General features: G+C 41.0%; 1 protein-coding gene across 1 annotated transcript in view; it reads right to left on the bottom strand.

The window, feature by feature from the left end:
- The window catches only part of LOC126279320 (odorant receptor 2a-like), a 71,557-nt gene that overhangs the window by 35,562 nt on the left and 17,074 nt on the right, over positions 1–18,921 (bottom strand). Inside the window, exons 2-3 of the mRNA XM_049979671.1 lie at positions 9,282–9,431; positions 3,076–3,557 (exon numbers count right to left, since the gene is read on the bottom strand). Of these exons, the coding sequence (XP_049835628.1) occupies positions 3,076–3,557; positions 9,282–9,431 (632 nt within the window). The remainder of the gene's footprint in view (positions 1–3,075; positions 3,558–9,281; positions 9,432–18,921) is intronic.

The following is an 18,921-nucleotide window of genomic DNA, read 5'->3' as shown; positions in this document are numbered from 1 at the left end:
GGTTTTCTGGTGTTCCTCTTGTCCTAAGATTGTTGGAGGATAGCCTGACATGAACTACATGAAATAAAATCGTCAGAACTTCTGAACGGTTTCTTCAGGAGGTTCAAACCGCACGGTTGGCCGCAGGGCGTGATGGGAATTAGTATGCACATGCTCGCTCGCCTTCTTGTCGGTCCCTTTCATTTCAGTGGGTTCGTCAGTACGCAAAATTACCGCATCTTGGGGACTGAGAATCCGCATTGCGCGATGTAAAAGTGTCTTCACCCTCAACTGGTGACTGTGTGGTGCGCAATGTCCAGTCACGGAATAATCTGTGTGATATTCCTGGCATGGTGACTTCCGAAAAGTATGTGATGGTTTTGGATGATGATTTTCACTTCATTACCCAAAGTGACCCCGATTTCGATAAGATGCGGTTCATACAAGACGGAGCTCGACCCCATCGAAGTAAAGAGTTTTTGATGCCCTGGTGGAGCACTTCGCAGACCGCCATTTTCCGACACTTCAACGGGTCATTAAGAATTCGCGATTTTTCTGCGCCACACCATCGCCGATGATGGTAGCATATCGAACATATCATAACCTTAATTGGAATACCTGTAGCGATATTTACATGTTCAAAAAGGTATGTGCAATGCGTAGTTTCTAACTATGTTACGTTGTTTTCATATAGTTCAATAATTGTCATCTTGTATGTCGGTACGCTGAAGATCAAGCGAGAGGTTCCTCCCCAACATGCGGCTCAGAGGAGAGATGTGAAATCCACAATGTTTGGCTTTCAAAACGACTTCTCTTCTTACTCCTATGCCCTAAAGAAGAATACAAATGTAATTTTAATTCCTTTTATGCATCTTGAAGACACGTCAATAGACCCTACCTCCGGTGTTAACAAGAAACCAAACATAATCACATTCTACAACGACAGAGAAGATAAGGGGGTAAGGGGGGCGGGGTTGATGGCAAGTTGTCTGCCACATAATCAACTGCAAGGAAGTGCAGTGGATGGCCTATTATGATATTCTTTATCACTGCAGTTTTTAGCAGCAATAACCCCGAAAACAAAATGCCAAGGAAAGATTTTCTTTGGAAAACTGGATTCGGCTTGGTGCAAGACCGGCTACAGTAGAGGGCAATAATGAATCACTTACTCAGAGAAAGTCACCAAAGGACAGCAAAAATGAGTGGATCAACATGTGCTGACAAGAAATGTCATCTGCGAAAAGGAGGTGCATCATCTACCCTAGAAATAAGGATGTAAAACCCGGATTTACATCCATATGCACGAAACGTTTCCTTACTGTGTGTGATCAGTGTATTAATGTTAGTAGTAAAGAGTCATCAGTAGCAACTGTTGAATCACTGAATGTTTAGTTTATATTGTGTGAACGTAACTGCAAGTATTACCTGTTTCCTAATCTAATGAAATACGATATTCTCCAAACAAGCATTAATTTATTCAATTTAATAATTTACAAGGTTTCTTCAACATTATTTTGTATTAAATAACCTAGTTATTAATATTCTATGTATACATCAACATTAATACATCATGGGGATCCACTGGACCTCACTTACATAAAATGCTGCCACGTTAACAAACAAAGATTAAGAAGTGGGAGTTAATACCAAATCCAAGAGCAAAAAGCAAAGTTTGGCACAATTTTTACGTAGTGAATAATAAAGTCAGTGCTATTATTCCTGGATGTGTTGAGTTTGTGAAATGCAAACACATGTTATCACAAAAGTCATCATCGGACAACAGGAATTTGGTTATGCGGATGGACACAAAATTCCGCTAAAACAAGCGTGTAGGAACAAAATAATAACATGTTAGAAACAGGTAAAGAAAGCATGTATAACATTTATAAATACTGCCTTAGACTTCATGTTATTTTTTATGATGTTGCTGCGTTTCGTTGGAGACTTTATCGGTGAATATTATCGGTAGAATTCTGAACCCTTCACTGCTTTTGCAGTTTTGTATCTGTACCATTAACCAAGAGCGATCGTTTCAAGAAAGCCAAAGCACAATATGTGCAACTAGATGTGCGTAAATTCCAAGCTGTGGAGAGACGAGGTTTAATTAAAACCATCCAGGATTCTGTCACCGTGGGGGCAACTTTCGGAATGGTATTTGGCAATTAACTTGTACCTCACCCTTGCTTGAGCACTCTCCAACAATGCATAAACTGCAAGAATGACCATCCTTCAGGAAATTATTGCAGCAATCAGACAAAGTGGATGTTCAGCCGGCACAGATGTGTCGACAGAAGGAAAAATTGCGGGAAGTACTATGGGACCCAAGAAAACGGTTACAGAATAATATGACTCTGAATTGGATATTTTGTATGAAAATGGGCGGATACGGACGGGGACAAACTTTCGGGTACAGATCCGCCTCTGTCGGTCATCGAGCCGACTGAAATCTCCCGTAATCCGGCCTTACCCTCTGCCGCTTACTCATTGCTATCCTCTGTATGAGATGGTCACAGCTGCGTCGCTCGTTCAGTGTTTTCCGGAACATACTCATTAGAATCACGATCAGCTAACGTGGGAGCCAACACGAACAGCATCATGTTACGATGTATCAACACGTACCTTGTCCTAGAGCTTCGAACACGGAGACACGCGTGTAGCAGTGATGATGTGTGGGGAAAGGGGCGGCGGGGAAGGATTCACTTAAATCTTTTCTAGAAGATGGTTCTGGATTATTTATATGGATGGACTCCGGAGCTGTTGTCAATGAGCATTAAAAGTTGTTTTGTGCCCTGTTTACCCGCTGCTGCAATCCACGGTATTCAACTGCTGCTCTTATTGTCACAATTTAGCTCGTCGCGAAAGTTGATAATGGCAGCTGAAACGAGGTACTTACTGGACCATGTATGTGAAATGAGCAAGATCAGATTACGCTCGTCGTATTCAACGTACACTCAATGTTATTAATAGAAATGAAGATTTTTCTAACCATACCATGAATTGCGACAACATTAAAGCAACAACAATAACAGTAAATTAATCTGATTAAGTTTATAAAATACGTTGCGTGTCAGTATCCCTGGAAGTGATCTTGCTTACCTGAGAATTTCATGATGATGGTGAATGTTCTTTACCAGTTGCAGATACATATCGTTTGCGATGCTCTCGAATGACACGTGCTCAGTACTTTGAAGATAATCATTGCTTTCAACGGTCCACCCGTCGCGTTTAGGTACAGTCAGATGACTCCTCTGTTGATATTCCGTTCCTTGAACCGTAAGGCGATCCTTCTGCATGGCTGTAATGTTTCCGTTCAGAACTTCTAGCTCAGCTGCCACCACCAGCATTATGTGAATAAAGAAGGCGTCCACGCAAGTAGCAGACTGCGTCCCTACTAGCAGGCAGAAAGCTTGAACAACATAGAGTAGTTCATACGAGGGTGACTGATACATATACTCAGGGAACCAGAGGGGTACGGGGAACTGGCGAGCAGATTCAGGTGACTCCTGGTCCGAGGCGAGGAAAACGCGAGCCAGCAGCGGAGTGGAAAGCCACGCGACGAGACCCTGGATGAGAGCCACCTGCGGAAAGAAGCAAGCTTTGTACGTCTCTGGCTGAGCTGTGTTGCAGCCAGACACTGGGAGCCTGGCCTCAGTAACAACAAAGTTCTGCAATAAATACAGGGTGATTCATAACGTTCTTCCGATTTCACAAGACTAGGTCTTCTAGACGAACAAAGATTAAAGTGTAGGGTGGATTTTATCATAAGCCTAGACGTAGAAAGCTTTTTTTTTCAGACTAAGAAATCGATTTTACAAGAGTATACAGGGTAGTCCATTGATCGTGACCGGGCGAAATATCTCAAGAAATAACTAATAATAACGAAAAAACTACAAAGAACGAAACTTATCTAGCTTGAAGGGGGAAACCAGATGGCGCTATGGTTGGCCCTTTAGATGGCGATGCCAAAGGTCAAACGGATATCAACTGCGGTTTTTAGATACGAACCCAAATTGCATACTCGTGTTATACGTAAAGAAATATGAATGTTTTAGTTGGACCACTTTTTTCACTTTGTGATTGATGGCGCTGTATAGTCACAAACATATGGCTCACAATTTTAGACCAACAGTTGGTAACAAGTAGGTTTTTTAAATCAAAGTACAGAACATATTTTATTTCGGTTGTTCAAATGTGATACATGTGCCTTTGTGAACTTATCATATCTGAGAACGCATGCTGTTACAGCGTGATTACGTGTAAATACCATATTAATGCAATAAATGCTCAAATAGATGTCAGTCAACCTCAATGCATTTGGCAATGCGTGTAACGACATTCCTCTCAACAGCGAGTAGTTCGGCTTCCGTAATGTTCGCACATGCATTGACAATGCGCTGACGCATGTTGTAAGACGTTGTCGGTGGATCACGAAAGCAAATATCCTGCAACTTTCCCCACAGAAAGAAAACCGGGGACGTCAGATTCGGTGAACGTGCGGGCCATGGTGTGGTGAGTCGACGACCAATCCACCTGTCATGAAATATGCTATTCAATACCGCTTCAACCGCACGCAATCTATCTGCCGGACATCCATCAAGTTGGAATTACATGGCCATTCTGTCATGCAGTGAAACATCTTGTAGTAACATCGGTAGAACATTACGTAGGAAATCACCATACATTTCTCCATTTAGATTGCCATCGATAAAATGGGGGCCAATTATCCTTTATCCCATTGTGCCGCACCATACATTAAAGTCGCTGATGTTTCACTTGTCGTACCCATCGTGGATTTTCAGTTGCCCAATAGTGAACGACGCTTCGTCGCTAAATAGAACGCGTGCAAAAAATATGTCAGGGTCCCGGATTTTCTATTGTGTCCAGTGGCACAACTCTACACCACGTTCAAAGTCGTCGCCATGCAATTCCTGGTGCATAGAAATGTGGTACGGGTGGAATCGATATTGATGTAGCATTCTCAACACCGAAGTTTTTGAGATTCCCGGATCTCGCGTAATTTGTCTGCTACTGATGTGCGGATCAGCCGCGACAGCAGCTAAAACACCTGCTTGGGCATCATCATTTGTTGAAGGTCGTGGTTGACGTTTCAAATGTGGCTGAACACTTCGTGTTTCCTTAAATAACGTAACTATCGGGCGAACGATCCGGACACTTGGATGATGTCGTCCAGGATATCGAGCAGCATAAATAGCACACGCCCGTCGGGCATTTTGATAACAATAGCCATACATCAATACGATATCGACCTTTCCCACAATTGGTAAACGGTTGATTTTAACACGGGTAATGTATCACGAAACAAATACCGTCCGCACTGGCGGAATGTTACGTGATACCACGTACTTATACGTTTATGACTATTGCAGCACCATCTATCACAAAGCGAAAAAAGTGGTCCAACTAAAACAGTTACATTTCTTTGCGTACTACACGAATATGTCGTAAAAATGGGGGTTCCTATTTAAAAAAACGCAGTTGATATCCGTATGACCTATGGCAACGCCATCTAGCGGACCAACCATAGCGCCATCTGGTTTACACCTTCAAGCTAGACAAATTTCGTTCTTTGTAGTTTTTCGTTTGACGCTTATTTCGTGAGATATTTGGCCCGGTCACTAATAATGGACCACTCTGTATATTTCATATCTACGCACATACGAGGGGCATTCTATAAATAATGCAACACATTGTTTTCTCAACCAGTTTCGGTAGGAGAGATGCGTGACCGCTACGGTCGCAGGTTCGAAGGTTCGAATCCTGCCTCGGGCATGGATGTGTGTAATGTCCTTGGGTTAGTTAGGTTTAAGTAGTTCTAAGTTCTAGGGGACTGATTACCAAAGATTTTTATTTTATTTTATTTTATTTTATTTTATTTTATTTTATTTTATTTTATTTTATTTTATTTTATTTTATTTTATTTTATTTTATTTTATTTTATTTTATTTTATTTTATTTTATTTTATTTATTTATTTATTTATTTTTTGGAGCGGAGGTGCGTTCCAAGCAAATAGCTGTCATTGTGTTTCTTTTGGCGGGAAACTAGAACATCGCAGATATTCATAGGCGGCTTGTGGAATGTTTCAAGAAAGCCGCCAGAGAACACAAGCTAGGTGAATCGAAAGGGGAGGTGTCTTCCCTCATCGCAACAAGGTCGTACAAATTTGGCCGATCTCTAGCGTTCCGGCGCGCAGCACACAGCTATGATTCACGCAGTATTGGAACATGCGGCCACTCTCATTGGAGAACAACAGTTAAACTCGTTACATATTTTTAGCGAGCGCATCTGTGGTTACTGAGTTCACTACCGTTATTATGAGGCGTCGTAGTTTTCCCAAAGTTGTTGGAAGCGAAGACTCGTAAATGAAATATTTCACAGACACCCACAATGAAAAATTTCATACGACTAGGAGAGATGAAATTGGAGGCCAATGGTGCATCATTCCTTGAGGCAGCTCATTGTGGGCAAAATGTTCGTAGTGCAGCTGTCAGTTCTGTGATGCTACGATTCGTTGAGAAATGGAGTTTTCATCATATAATGAACTTCCTGATTCGATGAATAAATTGAAATGCACCGAAACTTTCTATCTCTATTCATGTAGCAGACATAGTGTTGTGAAATCGAAGTTTCTTTTCAAAATCCGTCTGTCTCATTTTCTGAAGCAGTTTCTCAATTACATGTAAAATAATTTACGTATTCTGTGTTGTCTTTTAATATTTCAGCAAGTCCTCTCAAGTGCAAATATATATGTAAATGGTTGAAATGGCTCTGAGCACTATGGGACTTAACTTCTGAGGTCATCAGTACCCTAGAACTTAGTACTACTTAAACCTAACCAACCTAAGGACATCACACATATCCATGCCCGAGGCAGGATTCGAACCTACGACCGTAGCGGTCGCGCGGTTCCAGACTGTAGCGCCTAGAACCTCTCGGCCAACCCGGCTGGCGAAATGTATATGTAAGCTTTGAGTTTCTGTGTACATATAACGTCATGCCACATTTAGCAGATAGATAGTCCTCATTGGCCACTACACTCTAGGAGGCAAAAAAACACCACGAAGAAGTTATCCAAATGGGACAGATAGAAATGGGTAAATGTTATGCATATGTACTGACGAACAAATGATTGCAGTTTGAGAAAAAATCAGATGATTTATTCAAGAGAAGAAGTTTCACGTACTGAGCCAGTCAACAACGGGTTCTTCCACCTCTGGTCCTCATGCAACAAGTTATTCGGCTTCGAATTTATAAGTAAAGTTTCTGGCTGTACTCCTGAGGGACATCGTGCCAAATTCTGTCCAACTGGCGAGGTAGATCGCTCTGATCCTAATGCTCCAACTGTTCTCTGTTGAGAAGTGCTCTGGCTGGCCACCTTGCTGGCGAAGGTATTGTTTGGCAAGCACGAAAACAAGCATGAGAAACTCTGGCAGTGTGCGGGTGGGCATTATCTTGTTCAAGCGTAATCCCAGGATGGTTTGTTACGAAGTTCAACGAAATGAGTCGTAGAATATCGCTGTCGTGCCGCTGTGTTGTAAGGGTCAACCAAAGGGGTTCTGCTATGCTATGAAATGGCATCCCAGAGCATCACTCCTGGTTGTCGGGACGTATGGCGGGTGACAGTCAGTTTGAAATCCCACCGCTCTCCGGGAAGTCTCCCGACAGTTCGGCGGTCTGAAATCTTATTGACTGGAGTAGAATTGTCTTCAGCGATGAGTCGCGCTTGGAAATGAGCCCCCACAACCAGTGAAGATGTGTCTGGAGACGTCAAAGGCAATGTTGAGACATCAATCTGTATTTTGTCGGCCATATGGTCCGACAACCTGGAGTGATGGTTTGCGGTGCCATTTCCTCTCGTAGCAGGATCCCTTGGGTCGTCATCTGCGGTACCCTTACAGCTCAGCGGTAAGTCGACGATATCCGCCGCCCCGTTTGGTTGCCCTTCATGTCAAATCATTCGGGCTTACATATCAGCAATATAAAGCACGTCCTCAAATGGTGAGTATTTCTAATGCTTGCCTTCGTGCTTGCCAAATTCTGTCTTCGTCGGCAAGTTCGCCAGATCCCTCCCCAACTGAGAACGTCTGTAGAACTGTGGGCAGGTTCCTGCAACCAGCTCCACACTTTGACGATCTAACGTGCCAACTGGACAGATTTGGTACGATATCCATCAGGAGGATATTCAACAACTCCAACAATCAATGTCAAGTTGAATAACTGTTTGCACTGTGGCGACAGGGACACTAACGCATTACTGACTTGCTCAATTTGTGAAGCACTTTCTCTAGAATAAATTATCAATTTTTTCTGAAATCATAATCATTTGTTTGTTTGCACATATACATAACTCCCACCGATTTTGGTCCCATTCGAATAATTTTTTCGTGTTGCGTCATTTTCTTTAATATTTTTTTGTATCTTAGAGTGTATATGTAACTACTTAGGCGCGCCAGAGCTTATGTGCTTATGTATCAAATTTAATGAAAATACGCATAGCTCAAATGACAATTCATCTGAAAAGCTGAACAGTTAAATCAGCGCTTAGCTTACTGACAGACTCACAAGGGATATTAAAGTATTTATTACTTATAATTAGATCTTTACCAGGAAACGGACTGCTGAGCTTCACTTTAGACCAATGGAGATATACAATGAGATCGAACTAGTCAACGGTCACACTTTTTCTACGACAAGTTCGTATTTAAATGTGGAGAACACCATACAATTTGTGTTGTAATTTTTCCGCTGTAAATGATGATGAATGTTGTTCGTACTCCCCAGGGTCGAAACGTTCGTATCTAGATATGAGTGAGACACTAAAGTGTCTACTGAAAAATAATTAAAGGTGTATTGGGATATTGAAGCATCTCTCAAGAATTTCAACACCTTTTTGTAAGAACTGATATAAAATCCCAGGGATCACAATTCAGGATTCACATGTTATCCTCAGGTAAGTTACGCCTGTTTCGGGGAGCAAAGCTATTCGTTCGACATATTGGGTGGGTGTCCATATTATTATATGAAACCTCAGTAGATACTTATGAAAGCACAGATGATTTAATGGTAGAAATTAGGTAAACTTGAGATAGCGTCTTTACGTAAAGCCAGTGCCCTTCTTGTCGCCACATCCTAAAACTAAAAGTTTTGCTGATGAACGGATCTCCCTCATGCAGTCTTTTCTGTTTCGCATCACATTAAAAATGTAAACATTATCGCACGAATCATATTTTTAAACGTTGTTTTTGGATATCTATAACATTTACACTGAGTGTTGTTCAGTACCTGCATGAATATGTACAGGCGGCGTGACAGCTTTTGGTTTCGGCTCCGGATCCTGTGACTGCTTTTGCCGTTACCATAACTTCCCCTGACGTCGGACAGAATCTGCAGCAGCTCTCGCAGGGCGTCACGTTTGTAGATGAAGAACGCAACCTACAAACAGGTAGCAACGTTTGCCACAGTGACACTTGGTTACAGTCTCAGCGACGAAGGGGTAACTCATATAGGCCTACAAAGTCTAAAACGATACTGCTAGCTAATAGTGAGGTTACAATACACTTTGCTAGTACTTTTACCAAAGCGTGCAATAACGACTCGAAAAATGGTAGAACAACTATGCCAGTGAATGTAAATAGGACATTACTCAACAATGCATCTTACTAGAAGGTATGTTGTGTGTAGATCACACTGGAATACAGTCACTTACTATGTCTACAGGGAAACGTCGTTCTACTTTCCTAGACGCTAAGGCGCTAGCACGTAGTTACCTGATCAGGAGAGCCCGTTGTCTTTGTTGTGGACCTCTAATACGACTGCATCTTTCCTGTCACATAATGGCTGCCTTGTACTGTGATTAATGGATGAGATAATGAGACAGACATTTTATTAATAAGTAATTGCCTATTCTGACCAGGCGTTATTTTCTGATTCATTAATTGTTCTTTGTTACAAATGTATGTTGTTTTCATGGTTCTTGACCTACTTCTAAAGATGTGAAATATCTATGAATGTATTTTGACATGTAAAGTAGCTGCTTGTAAATACATTCTTGTTATAAAAATTACTACGGTGTAATAGTTTATTGTAAATCGCTTCTAGTGCCAGGCCCAGTTAGGGAAAAAAGTAACCTGTGTTGATAGTGGAAGAAGAAATGACGACTTCTTGACAGCTGAGAGTGACCTGCAGTGTACACACTACAGTGCTCGCGGTCTTATGAAATTCGGTAACGCGGAAAAGTGAAGGAACATGAAGTTGGAATGTGTCTCGCAAAAAGGAGTGTTACATGATGTGCCTATCGACACAGTAAAAGATGAACTGGGTTTCGAGAGGTACCGTTGCGTATTCAAAAGTTTCTTGGTCACTGTTCATAATGGTGACGTTCTAGAACTATTTGATTGACTTTATTCCGAGGTGCTGTTTAGTTAAAGTTCACGAGTAAACGAGGACCGTGGATATACTACAGGAAGCGAGGGTAGAGGTCACAGAAATTGGAGCGTGGACGGAAGTACTTCCATAGTGAAGATTCACCATCAAGAAAAAAAAAGAGCTGAGGTTAGTGGGAATGTTAATGACGGACAACATATATTTTATGTTTCGAGAATTTCGTAAATGCTTGAGACTGAATTATTATTGGTGTCCGGGAAATTATTACTTTCTAACAAATGTGCATGCAAGAAAAGTAATAAATTCAGTCTTGTGTGTGCTGCTGTCACTAAAATACTTCGTTTTTCATAAGTATTTCAGAACTGAAATGAAACCGGTAAAGTTATGTTGAATATATTTTGATTTAATATTGGGCAAAAATTTGAAATTATTACAATTATGATATTATTATGTCTATCATTATTATTTGCATAAGTTGTGGATTAATTTGAAAACATTTGTAACGTAACTTTTATAAGGTATTACCGACACGTAAGTTTTAACTTTGGTTGTAAAGATTGATATGTAGTTATAAATATCTTTGGATTGTGTGTTGAGCATCGCTAGTTTCTGTAGAGTACCTTTTTCACCTGATCAGAAGTCGGTGGTTGTGGTCTAGACGTAAAACATTGTGCTTTCGTGATGCAGATGTTGCACTGTTAATGTGATTGTTTTGCTTGAATTACATGATTTAGAAGAGTTCAATAAATTTGATACGCAATGAGTACACTCTTCTGCATTTTTATTGTTAATATAAATACAAAGAACCAATGGAACAAATAAAAAAGAGACTGCTGCATCATGTACACTCCTGGAAATTGAAATAAGAACACCGTGAATTCATTGTCCCAGGAAGGGGAAACTTTATTGACACATTCCTGGGGTCAGATACATCACATGCTCACACTGACAGAACCACAGGCACATAGACACAGGCAACAGAGCATGCACAATGTCAGCACTAGTACAGTGTATATCCACCTTTCGCAGCAATGCAGGCTGCTATTCTCCCATGGAGACGATCCTAGAGATGCTGGTTGTAGTCCTGTGGAACGGCTTGCAATGCCATTTCCACCTGGCGCCTCAGTTGGACCAGCGTTCGTGCTGGACGTGCAGACCGCGTGAGACGACGCTTCATACAGTCCCAAACATGCTCAATGGGGGACAGATCCGGAGATCTTGCTGGCCAGGGTAGTTGACTTACACCTTCTAGAGCACGTTGGGTGGCACGGGATACATGCGGACGTGCATTGTCCTGTTGGAACAGCAAGTTCCCTTGCCGGTCTAGGAATGGTAAAACGATGGGTTCGATGACGGTTTGGATGTACCGTGCACTATTCAGTGTCCCCTCGACGATCACCAGAGGTGTACGGCCAGTGTAGGAGATCGCTCCCCACACCAAGATGCCAGGTGTTGGCCCTGTGTGCCTCGGTCGTATGCAGTCCTGATTGTGGCGCTCACCTGCACGGCGCCAAACATGCATACGACCATCATTGGCACCAAGGAAGAAGCGACTCTCATCGCTGAAGACGACACGTCTCCATTCGTCCCTCCATTCACGCCTGTCGCGACGCCACTGGAGGCGGGCTGCTCGATGTTTGGGGCGTGAGCGGAAGACGGCCTAACGGTGTGCGGGACCGTAGCCCAGCTTCATGGAGACGGTTGCGAATGGTCCTCGCCGATACCCCAGGAGCAATAGTGTCCATAATTTGCTGGGAAGTGGCGGTGCGGTCCCCTACGGCACTGCGTAGGATCCTACGGTCTTGGCGTGCATCCGTGCGTCGCTGCGGTCCGGTCCCAGGTCGACGGGCACGTGCACCTTCCGCCGACCACTAGCGACAACATCGATGTACTGTGGAGACCTCACGCCCCACGTGTTGAGCAATTCGGCGGTACGTCCACCCGGCCTCCCGCATGCCCACTATACACCCTCGCTCAAAGTCCGTCAACTGCACATACGGTTCACGTCCACGCTGTCGCGGCATGCTACCAGTGTTAAAGACTGCGATGGAGCTCCGTATGCCACGGCAAACTGGCTGACACTGACGGCGGCGGGTCACAAATGCTGCGCAGCTAGCGCCATTCGACGGCCAACACCGCGGTTCCTGGTGTGTCCGCTGTGCCGTGCGTGTGATCATTGCTTGTACAGCCCTCTCGCAGTGTCCGGAGAAAGTATGGTGGGTCTGACACACCGGTGTCAATGTGTTCTTTTTTCCATTTCCAGGAGTGTATTAACAATTCATACCTCCAGATGACTGTGCCAAACCAAAAAGAAAGTGTAGTAGACATTGTGAAACAAGATAATGTGTTCAAATAATTGTTTGCAACTTTCTGACGTATTTAGATATAGATTATAATTTGTTACCTTTTGGCTTCGGATATTGTTGCTGTTAATGAACAGTTAGCCAAATCGTTTCACAGTTAGAACGAGTTTTGCAATAAACATCATAATTTTATGTTGTCTAGCTAGGTGAATAGGGTTAAAATGTTCACCGATAACTATTAATATTTGTAGTGCAGTATAGTTCCTTGTTTTACACAGAAGAGTAAAAACAGGAGCATCAGATGGCTGAAATCTCTAATAATATGCGGTACCTGTTTCTCACTGGAATATTCAAAGCTGAATTTCCTGCATGTATGTCGTTTCTGCATGCGAGCTTTCCCGCTCGGCGCGGTCTCGCAAACTATTCGTAGCTAACTGCGAAGGCCCCCCGCGGTGCACACAAGTGTCTTGTGTCGTCGTCGCACTACTGCACGTCGTCCCACCTCAGTCCTTCGCTCGTCAAAACGCTCTGTTCTGCTACCACTAACAGCCATCAACTTGTATTTCACTTTTCGTATTTCTTTTCTGTCATTCAACCTTCTTTAGCTACCCTAACAACATTCTTCCTTTGTTGTCGCAGGAAAATACTAACTAGTAACGGAGAGCAGAAGAAATGATCGCTTAGGTGCAAGGCTGCTAACGCAGATCTTTTCATAAACCGACTATACTAAGATTCTCAAAACTTCTTCTTATCACTTGGAGAATTTTAATTTCGAATCTCTGATCCTGAATGAATACGTAGTTTCTCATGTTAGCATGCCACTAATTAGTTATTTTGAGATATTATTGTAATAAGTACTGATATATATTCTTAAAAGTGTTTAATCACTGCTTGTGTTTACGAATTGCGTTATACTTAGAATTTTTGGTGCAGAAACAGTCTTCCTGTCGATTCAGTATGGATAAAATTCGCCAGATTATTTGTAACTGATGTTTACTTCACTCTTTTGAGTAGCAGCCGTTAATTGCTGTGTCTTGTACAAGAAAACGTTAAGTGTTCTAACGAATATTTTATTTCCCTTCTGACAATGATTTCTCAGGAACCATACTTAATACATGTCTGCACTTTCATTTCAGTTTAAAATATGACGACTTGTTGCCAGGAATGACTAATTCTACAAATGATTAATTACTACTTTGGATCATTTATTATATGAAGAAAAAGAGCAAATTTCGTTGGAAACGGCAGCTGCCTGTAGCCTGGACTTGCAATAACGCAATAAATTCTTCAAACCCGTTTATATAATTTACAATTGGAATTTTATTAATGATAGGAAACTTTGGATATTGTTTGCATACAAAGGGCTAAAGTAAAAAGAAATATAGCCCCTATCCTAATACTGACCTTCCTAATTAACATACACAAGGAAGATGGGCAGATACTGCTGTTCAACTGTATTTCAGCAATCCAGTATTGTATATTTTTATATATTTCCAAATAATTATACATGTCATATGTGTCCATTTCAGGTAAGCAACAGATTTGTGGAGCCAGATTTCAGTTTGTTCCCTATTGTTAGATGCCATACTCGAAAAGTACTTTCCTACAGAATATTTTGTTTAGGGATCTTATTTCCTCATGTCTCTTCATTTCTGTTAAGGAACAGAATACTTTCCCGAAACCTTTTGTCGCGTTGCTGGCCTACCTATTTTAGAGATTGGTATACTTAAACCGACGTACATGTTATGCAAGAAGTCGATGTTACCATTATCTTACCTACTTATACCTGTTCTACCTTACTAATCAGAATTTATCTTTTTCCTAGCGTTTTATGTTTGCCTTTTGGGATGTTGGTGACTGTAATGCTTATATGTAGCTACCAAGAAATATTCTACTAGTTTCATATTCACATTGACATGTCTCTAACTGTAAACTTTATTTCTGCATCCATATGTTTCTGTACAACACCTCACTGCAGAATGGACCATACCCATGCATTTCTCATTTTGCCCTATCATTGAGTCTTGTGAGTATTAGTAACTAGAGGAGGATATTATAGCCAATACTATATCTGTGGAAGAGACCTCCCTCCCATTTTATCAAATAAGCCTTAAAGATACTAATGATTTATGCTGTGCTGAACCTGTTCTTAGTTATGTAAAAGAGATCAGTCTAGATCCTACTTAATTTCTTAGTCTAATTAATTTATTGAGAACACAGTAGGACTCTCGCAATATGTGGCTAGTTAAGTGACTTAATGTGTCACATTATTGTGAAGTTACTGATTTAAGTTTAAGCCATTTTTCACAATTCCAGAAAGGTATATAATTTACATTTTATATATTTCTGGCGGCGCAGAATGGGGACCATATGCAGTGTGGTAAGCTCAGAAAAAAATCTTCAAAAGCCAAGGCCGCCAGTAAAGCATTTACTTTGATAACTGGTTTCAGTAATACTATATTACCATCTTTAGATCTGCAATGGATAGGACAAAGTTAACGGGGTAATAGGTATACAAGTCCAACAATATACGAAATCAATTATCCATACACTTAGAAAACTGACATACCTTATGCTCTACAAATTCAGATAATTCCCACCATCTGTGTAACGCATTATGTCACAGCAGGAATATGCATGTGGAGATCTGTCGGGATGTCAAATTCAAAATAAGCCATATGTACAAACATAAAGCTAGTGCGCCGAGTTCAAATACTCAGCCTCACACAGACTGAGATGTAGAGTGAAACACAATAGCTATTCCATGCTCTCACCATGTGGCATTAGTAAAAATTGAAATTGTTCTGTGTAAAATAAGGGCATATATGCATTAATATGCTAACTGGAAAAGCAGCTGTCGAAAAACCATTATTTATATACAAAACATAATTCAAAGCAGAAACTGTACTGATGTTAATAAAATATTTTTTACAAGAGATTTGAGAAATTCAAAGACTCCATTCTATTAACATGTAAATTTGGTTTATGAAATCAATTTATGACGTAATGCATGAAGTAATCCAGTCAAACATTCTTCATTATAAAATACATGGATGAAACAGGCTCCAAATTGTCGAATTATATCTAGACATCGAGCAACAAATGTTACATGTAATGCAATTAATTTGTATGGTACTGGCTCTCTGCTGACGTGGACTTATTCACATCCTATGAACATACACTGTATGTGTAATGTAAATTTAAAAGATCAACCCACCATTCAATGTCAAACTATAACATAAATTCACGTAGACACTGAGTGAAACGTTATGAATTATCTAGACTTCTTACTCTATAGATAGTTATGTAATACGTAAAACACCACAATAAGTGTGCATTTTGCCATTTCTTGGTACAGAATCGGAATATTTAACATATTTAGTTTCTGAGTTTGTTGTTCCAAACACAAAATTGGACTGTTTGAAGCCGGTTTTATTGATGCATTTTATAGAGTGTAAACAATATTTGTCTTCATTACTTACTGGATTACATCGTAAATTCATTATATAAACCAGTTTTACATGTTAATGGACTGATAGTTTCTAATTTTCGTATATATAATGCCTTTTTGAAAGCTCCTTTTTTAATTATCATATTAATAATTACTTGGCAGTATACATTCTACACAGAACGATTCCAAATTGTACTACTACAGTGGCACATGTTTAACTTCTGTGCCGCGCGGTTGGGGGGGGGGGGGGCGTCTTGTCACTGTTCGTGCTGTTCCTCCCGTCGGAGGTTCGACTCCTCCCTCGGACATGGGTGTGTGTGTGTGTTGCCCTTAGTGTAAGTTAGTTTAAGTTAGCTTAAGTAGTGTGTAAGTTTAGGGTCCGATGACCTATGCAGTTTGGTCCCATACCACAAATTTCCAAATTTGGCTTACGGACTAATTGTTGTTCTTACTGTGCATCTCAGTCTGTAGTCAGCTGTTAAGCGAACTTGAGCACGTGCATTTGGCACTCTGTCCTTATATTTATACAAATTATTCGTTTTAAATTTGACATGCCGATAGCCAATGAAGTTCATGATCTTCACATCCATATGTCACGTTACATAGCCATATGGAAAAGATTATGTGAAGTTTTAGAGCGTAAGGTACATCACTTTTCCAAGCGTATGGAAAACTAATTTTGTCCATTGTTATACCTGACTTGTAAGTCTAATACCTGTCAGATTAGTCCTATCCATTGCAGTTCCGAACACGATGAAGTAATCTTATGTATCGAAACCAGTTAGCTAAATAAATATTTTACTAGCGATCTTGGCTCTTTGAAGTTTTTCTTCAGAGTTTAATTTTGGTTTTGTCATTCTTATTCTTAACGCAGTAGTATTTGTTATGTCATAATGAAAGCTAATAAGTAGAAATTATAGTAGTTCCAATTAACTTCCAAATTAACTTTAACAACTAGAAAGCTTTAGGCCATACCTGTGGGAACAAAGTAGCAATTCCACAGTTACAGTACTCGTACGAATTGTTCAATTTTCTGCTCATCTTCACTTACACTCCAGTATCAGCCGAGAAGCAAGCCTGTCGTGTCTGCTGCCTCCACCGTGTCACCGATCATCATAAGGCCAGTCACATAAATGCCGTTGTTATTGTTGTTTTCATTATCTTCACCAGTTGCATGAAACACCATCAAATGTTTCTTTTTTCTGAAATCCACCTTTCATTAGCTATAAGCCCCCAGATCTGAGAGAAATACTCCACTCATATCGACCATTGTAATGAGAGAGGAGTGTACGGTTTGTAACTATTACCAACTGTTAAGACAGCCTCGATATTCTCGATCCTTCCACTAAGGGCGTGGCGGGGAAGTAGGGGCCCACGTGCTTTACCTCCAGCGCTGATCATAATGCGCTTCGCAGGTGACCAGTACACTTTCCCCAACCAGGTGGGATGTTTTTTTAACAATAGCGGGCCTGGGAGGCCCCTGACTCGCTCTGTTCCAGGCCTCGACACGGGACGGACAGTTCTTCGAGAGACTGAAGTTTTCCTTCATGCCTCCCCCTATGTATAGCTTCCACTTTTCCAGTAAATTGATTTGGTATCAATTACGCCTTCCCCTTATTTCTCCTGAAGTCTCAGCAAATCGTGTCGCCCAACCTGCTAGCAATATGAATGTAAAATGAGTCGTGCCACTTCATTATGGTTTATAGCTCAAACGATCCATGCAACTTGAAAGTAACTAGCTAACTAACAATGACACCCAACTATGTCTTCTGAGTACTTCAGGTTTTGTTTTTTGCATTAAGACTCTTTCACTTTATGAAAACGTTGGAGGCAGATACACGGAAATTTCATTCAAATGAAACTATATGGCTGCACAGATATTTTCAAGTCTCAAACATCTATGATGTATATATGTAGACTGGAGCGACAAATTGAAAATTTTGTTAACATGCAATTATCTTTTCTAGTAGGAAGTTGTTGTTTGAACTGTCTTTGTCAGAAAAGTTCCAGCACAGTTTTTTTAAAGAGAATATTGCAATATATTGCAATTATACTTACCAAGTGATGATCCTAGCTCCTACCGAAGTAGTCCCCTTGGCTCTCTATACACAGCTGCCAACGGTTCCGGAGGTCTTGGAAGCAAGTAGGGAAATTTTCAGCTGCAGTGCCAAGACGTCTGGCCATATACTCAGTAACAGATAAAGCAGTATGGGGTCTGGCAAGGTCATGTACTAAAAACCAATCCTGAGAATACGACTAAGCTTTAATGCTACTCGAAAACACAACTTCTTGAAAGTGCCTCGCCTGAAAATGCTTCCTCAACCAATGCCCATATTTCACTATGGGCTTAATGCGCATTCCAAAGTCAGGAATAATAAACCTGTCCTGGAACTTTTCTGACATAGGAAGTATATTATTCGTTTGCAACGTTTATTTTTCTTGTACTTTTTGGCCTGTTTTTGTTTAATACAGATGTGAATTATGAAACAATGTATAGCATGGAATTCTGTCCCCACAAATGCGAGTGTACAGCGGTTTACGAACATTCCATGTGGCTCCTGTTTGCTTTTAGAATTACTCTTTGGCGTGAGAGATATAAACGATTCCATGTTTGTCTTTACAGCCTTCCATGCTTGCAAGCTACTCTGCGTAGATGTGTTTTATGTGGAAATAAATGTTCAGTTGCACCAGATATCACATATTTTCTGACTCCGACGATAACACAACAACAAGACCGCATCAGCTTCATCGTTACACCACGCATCGTAACGTGAACGTTCCTTAC

This window comes from Schistocerca gregaria, chromosome 1, assembly GCF_023897955.1.
Source record: "Schistocerca gregaria isolate iqSchGreg1 chromosome 1, iqSchGreg1.2, whole genome shotgun sequence".
NCBI classification, from domain to species: domain Eukaryota; kingdom Metazoa; phylum Arthropoda; class Insecta; order Orthoptera; family Acrididae; genus Schistocerca; species Schistocerca gregaria.
The sequence above is the reverse complement of the archived record's forward strand: the minus strand, read 5'-3'. Positions and strand labels throughout refer to the sequence as shown.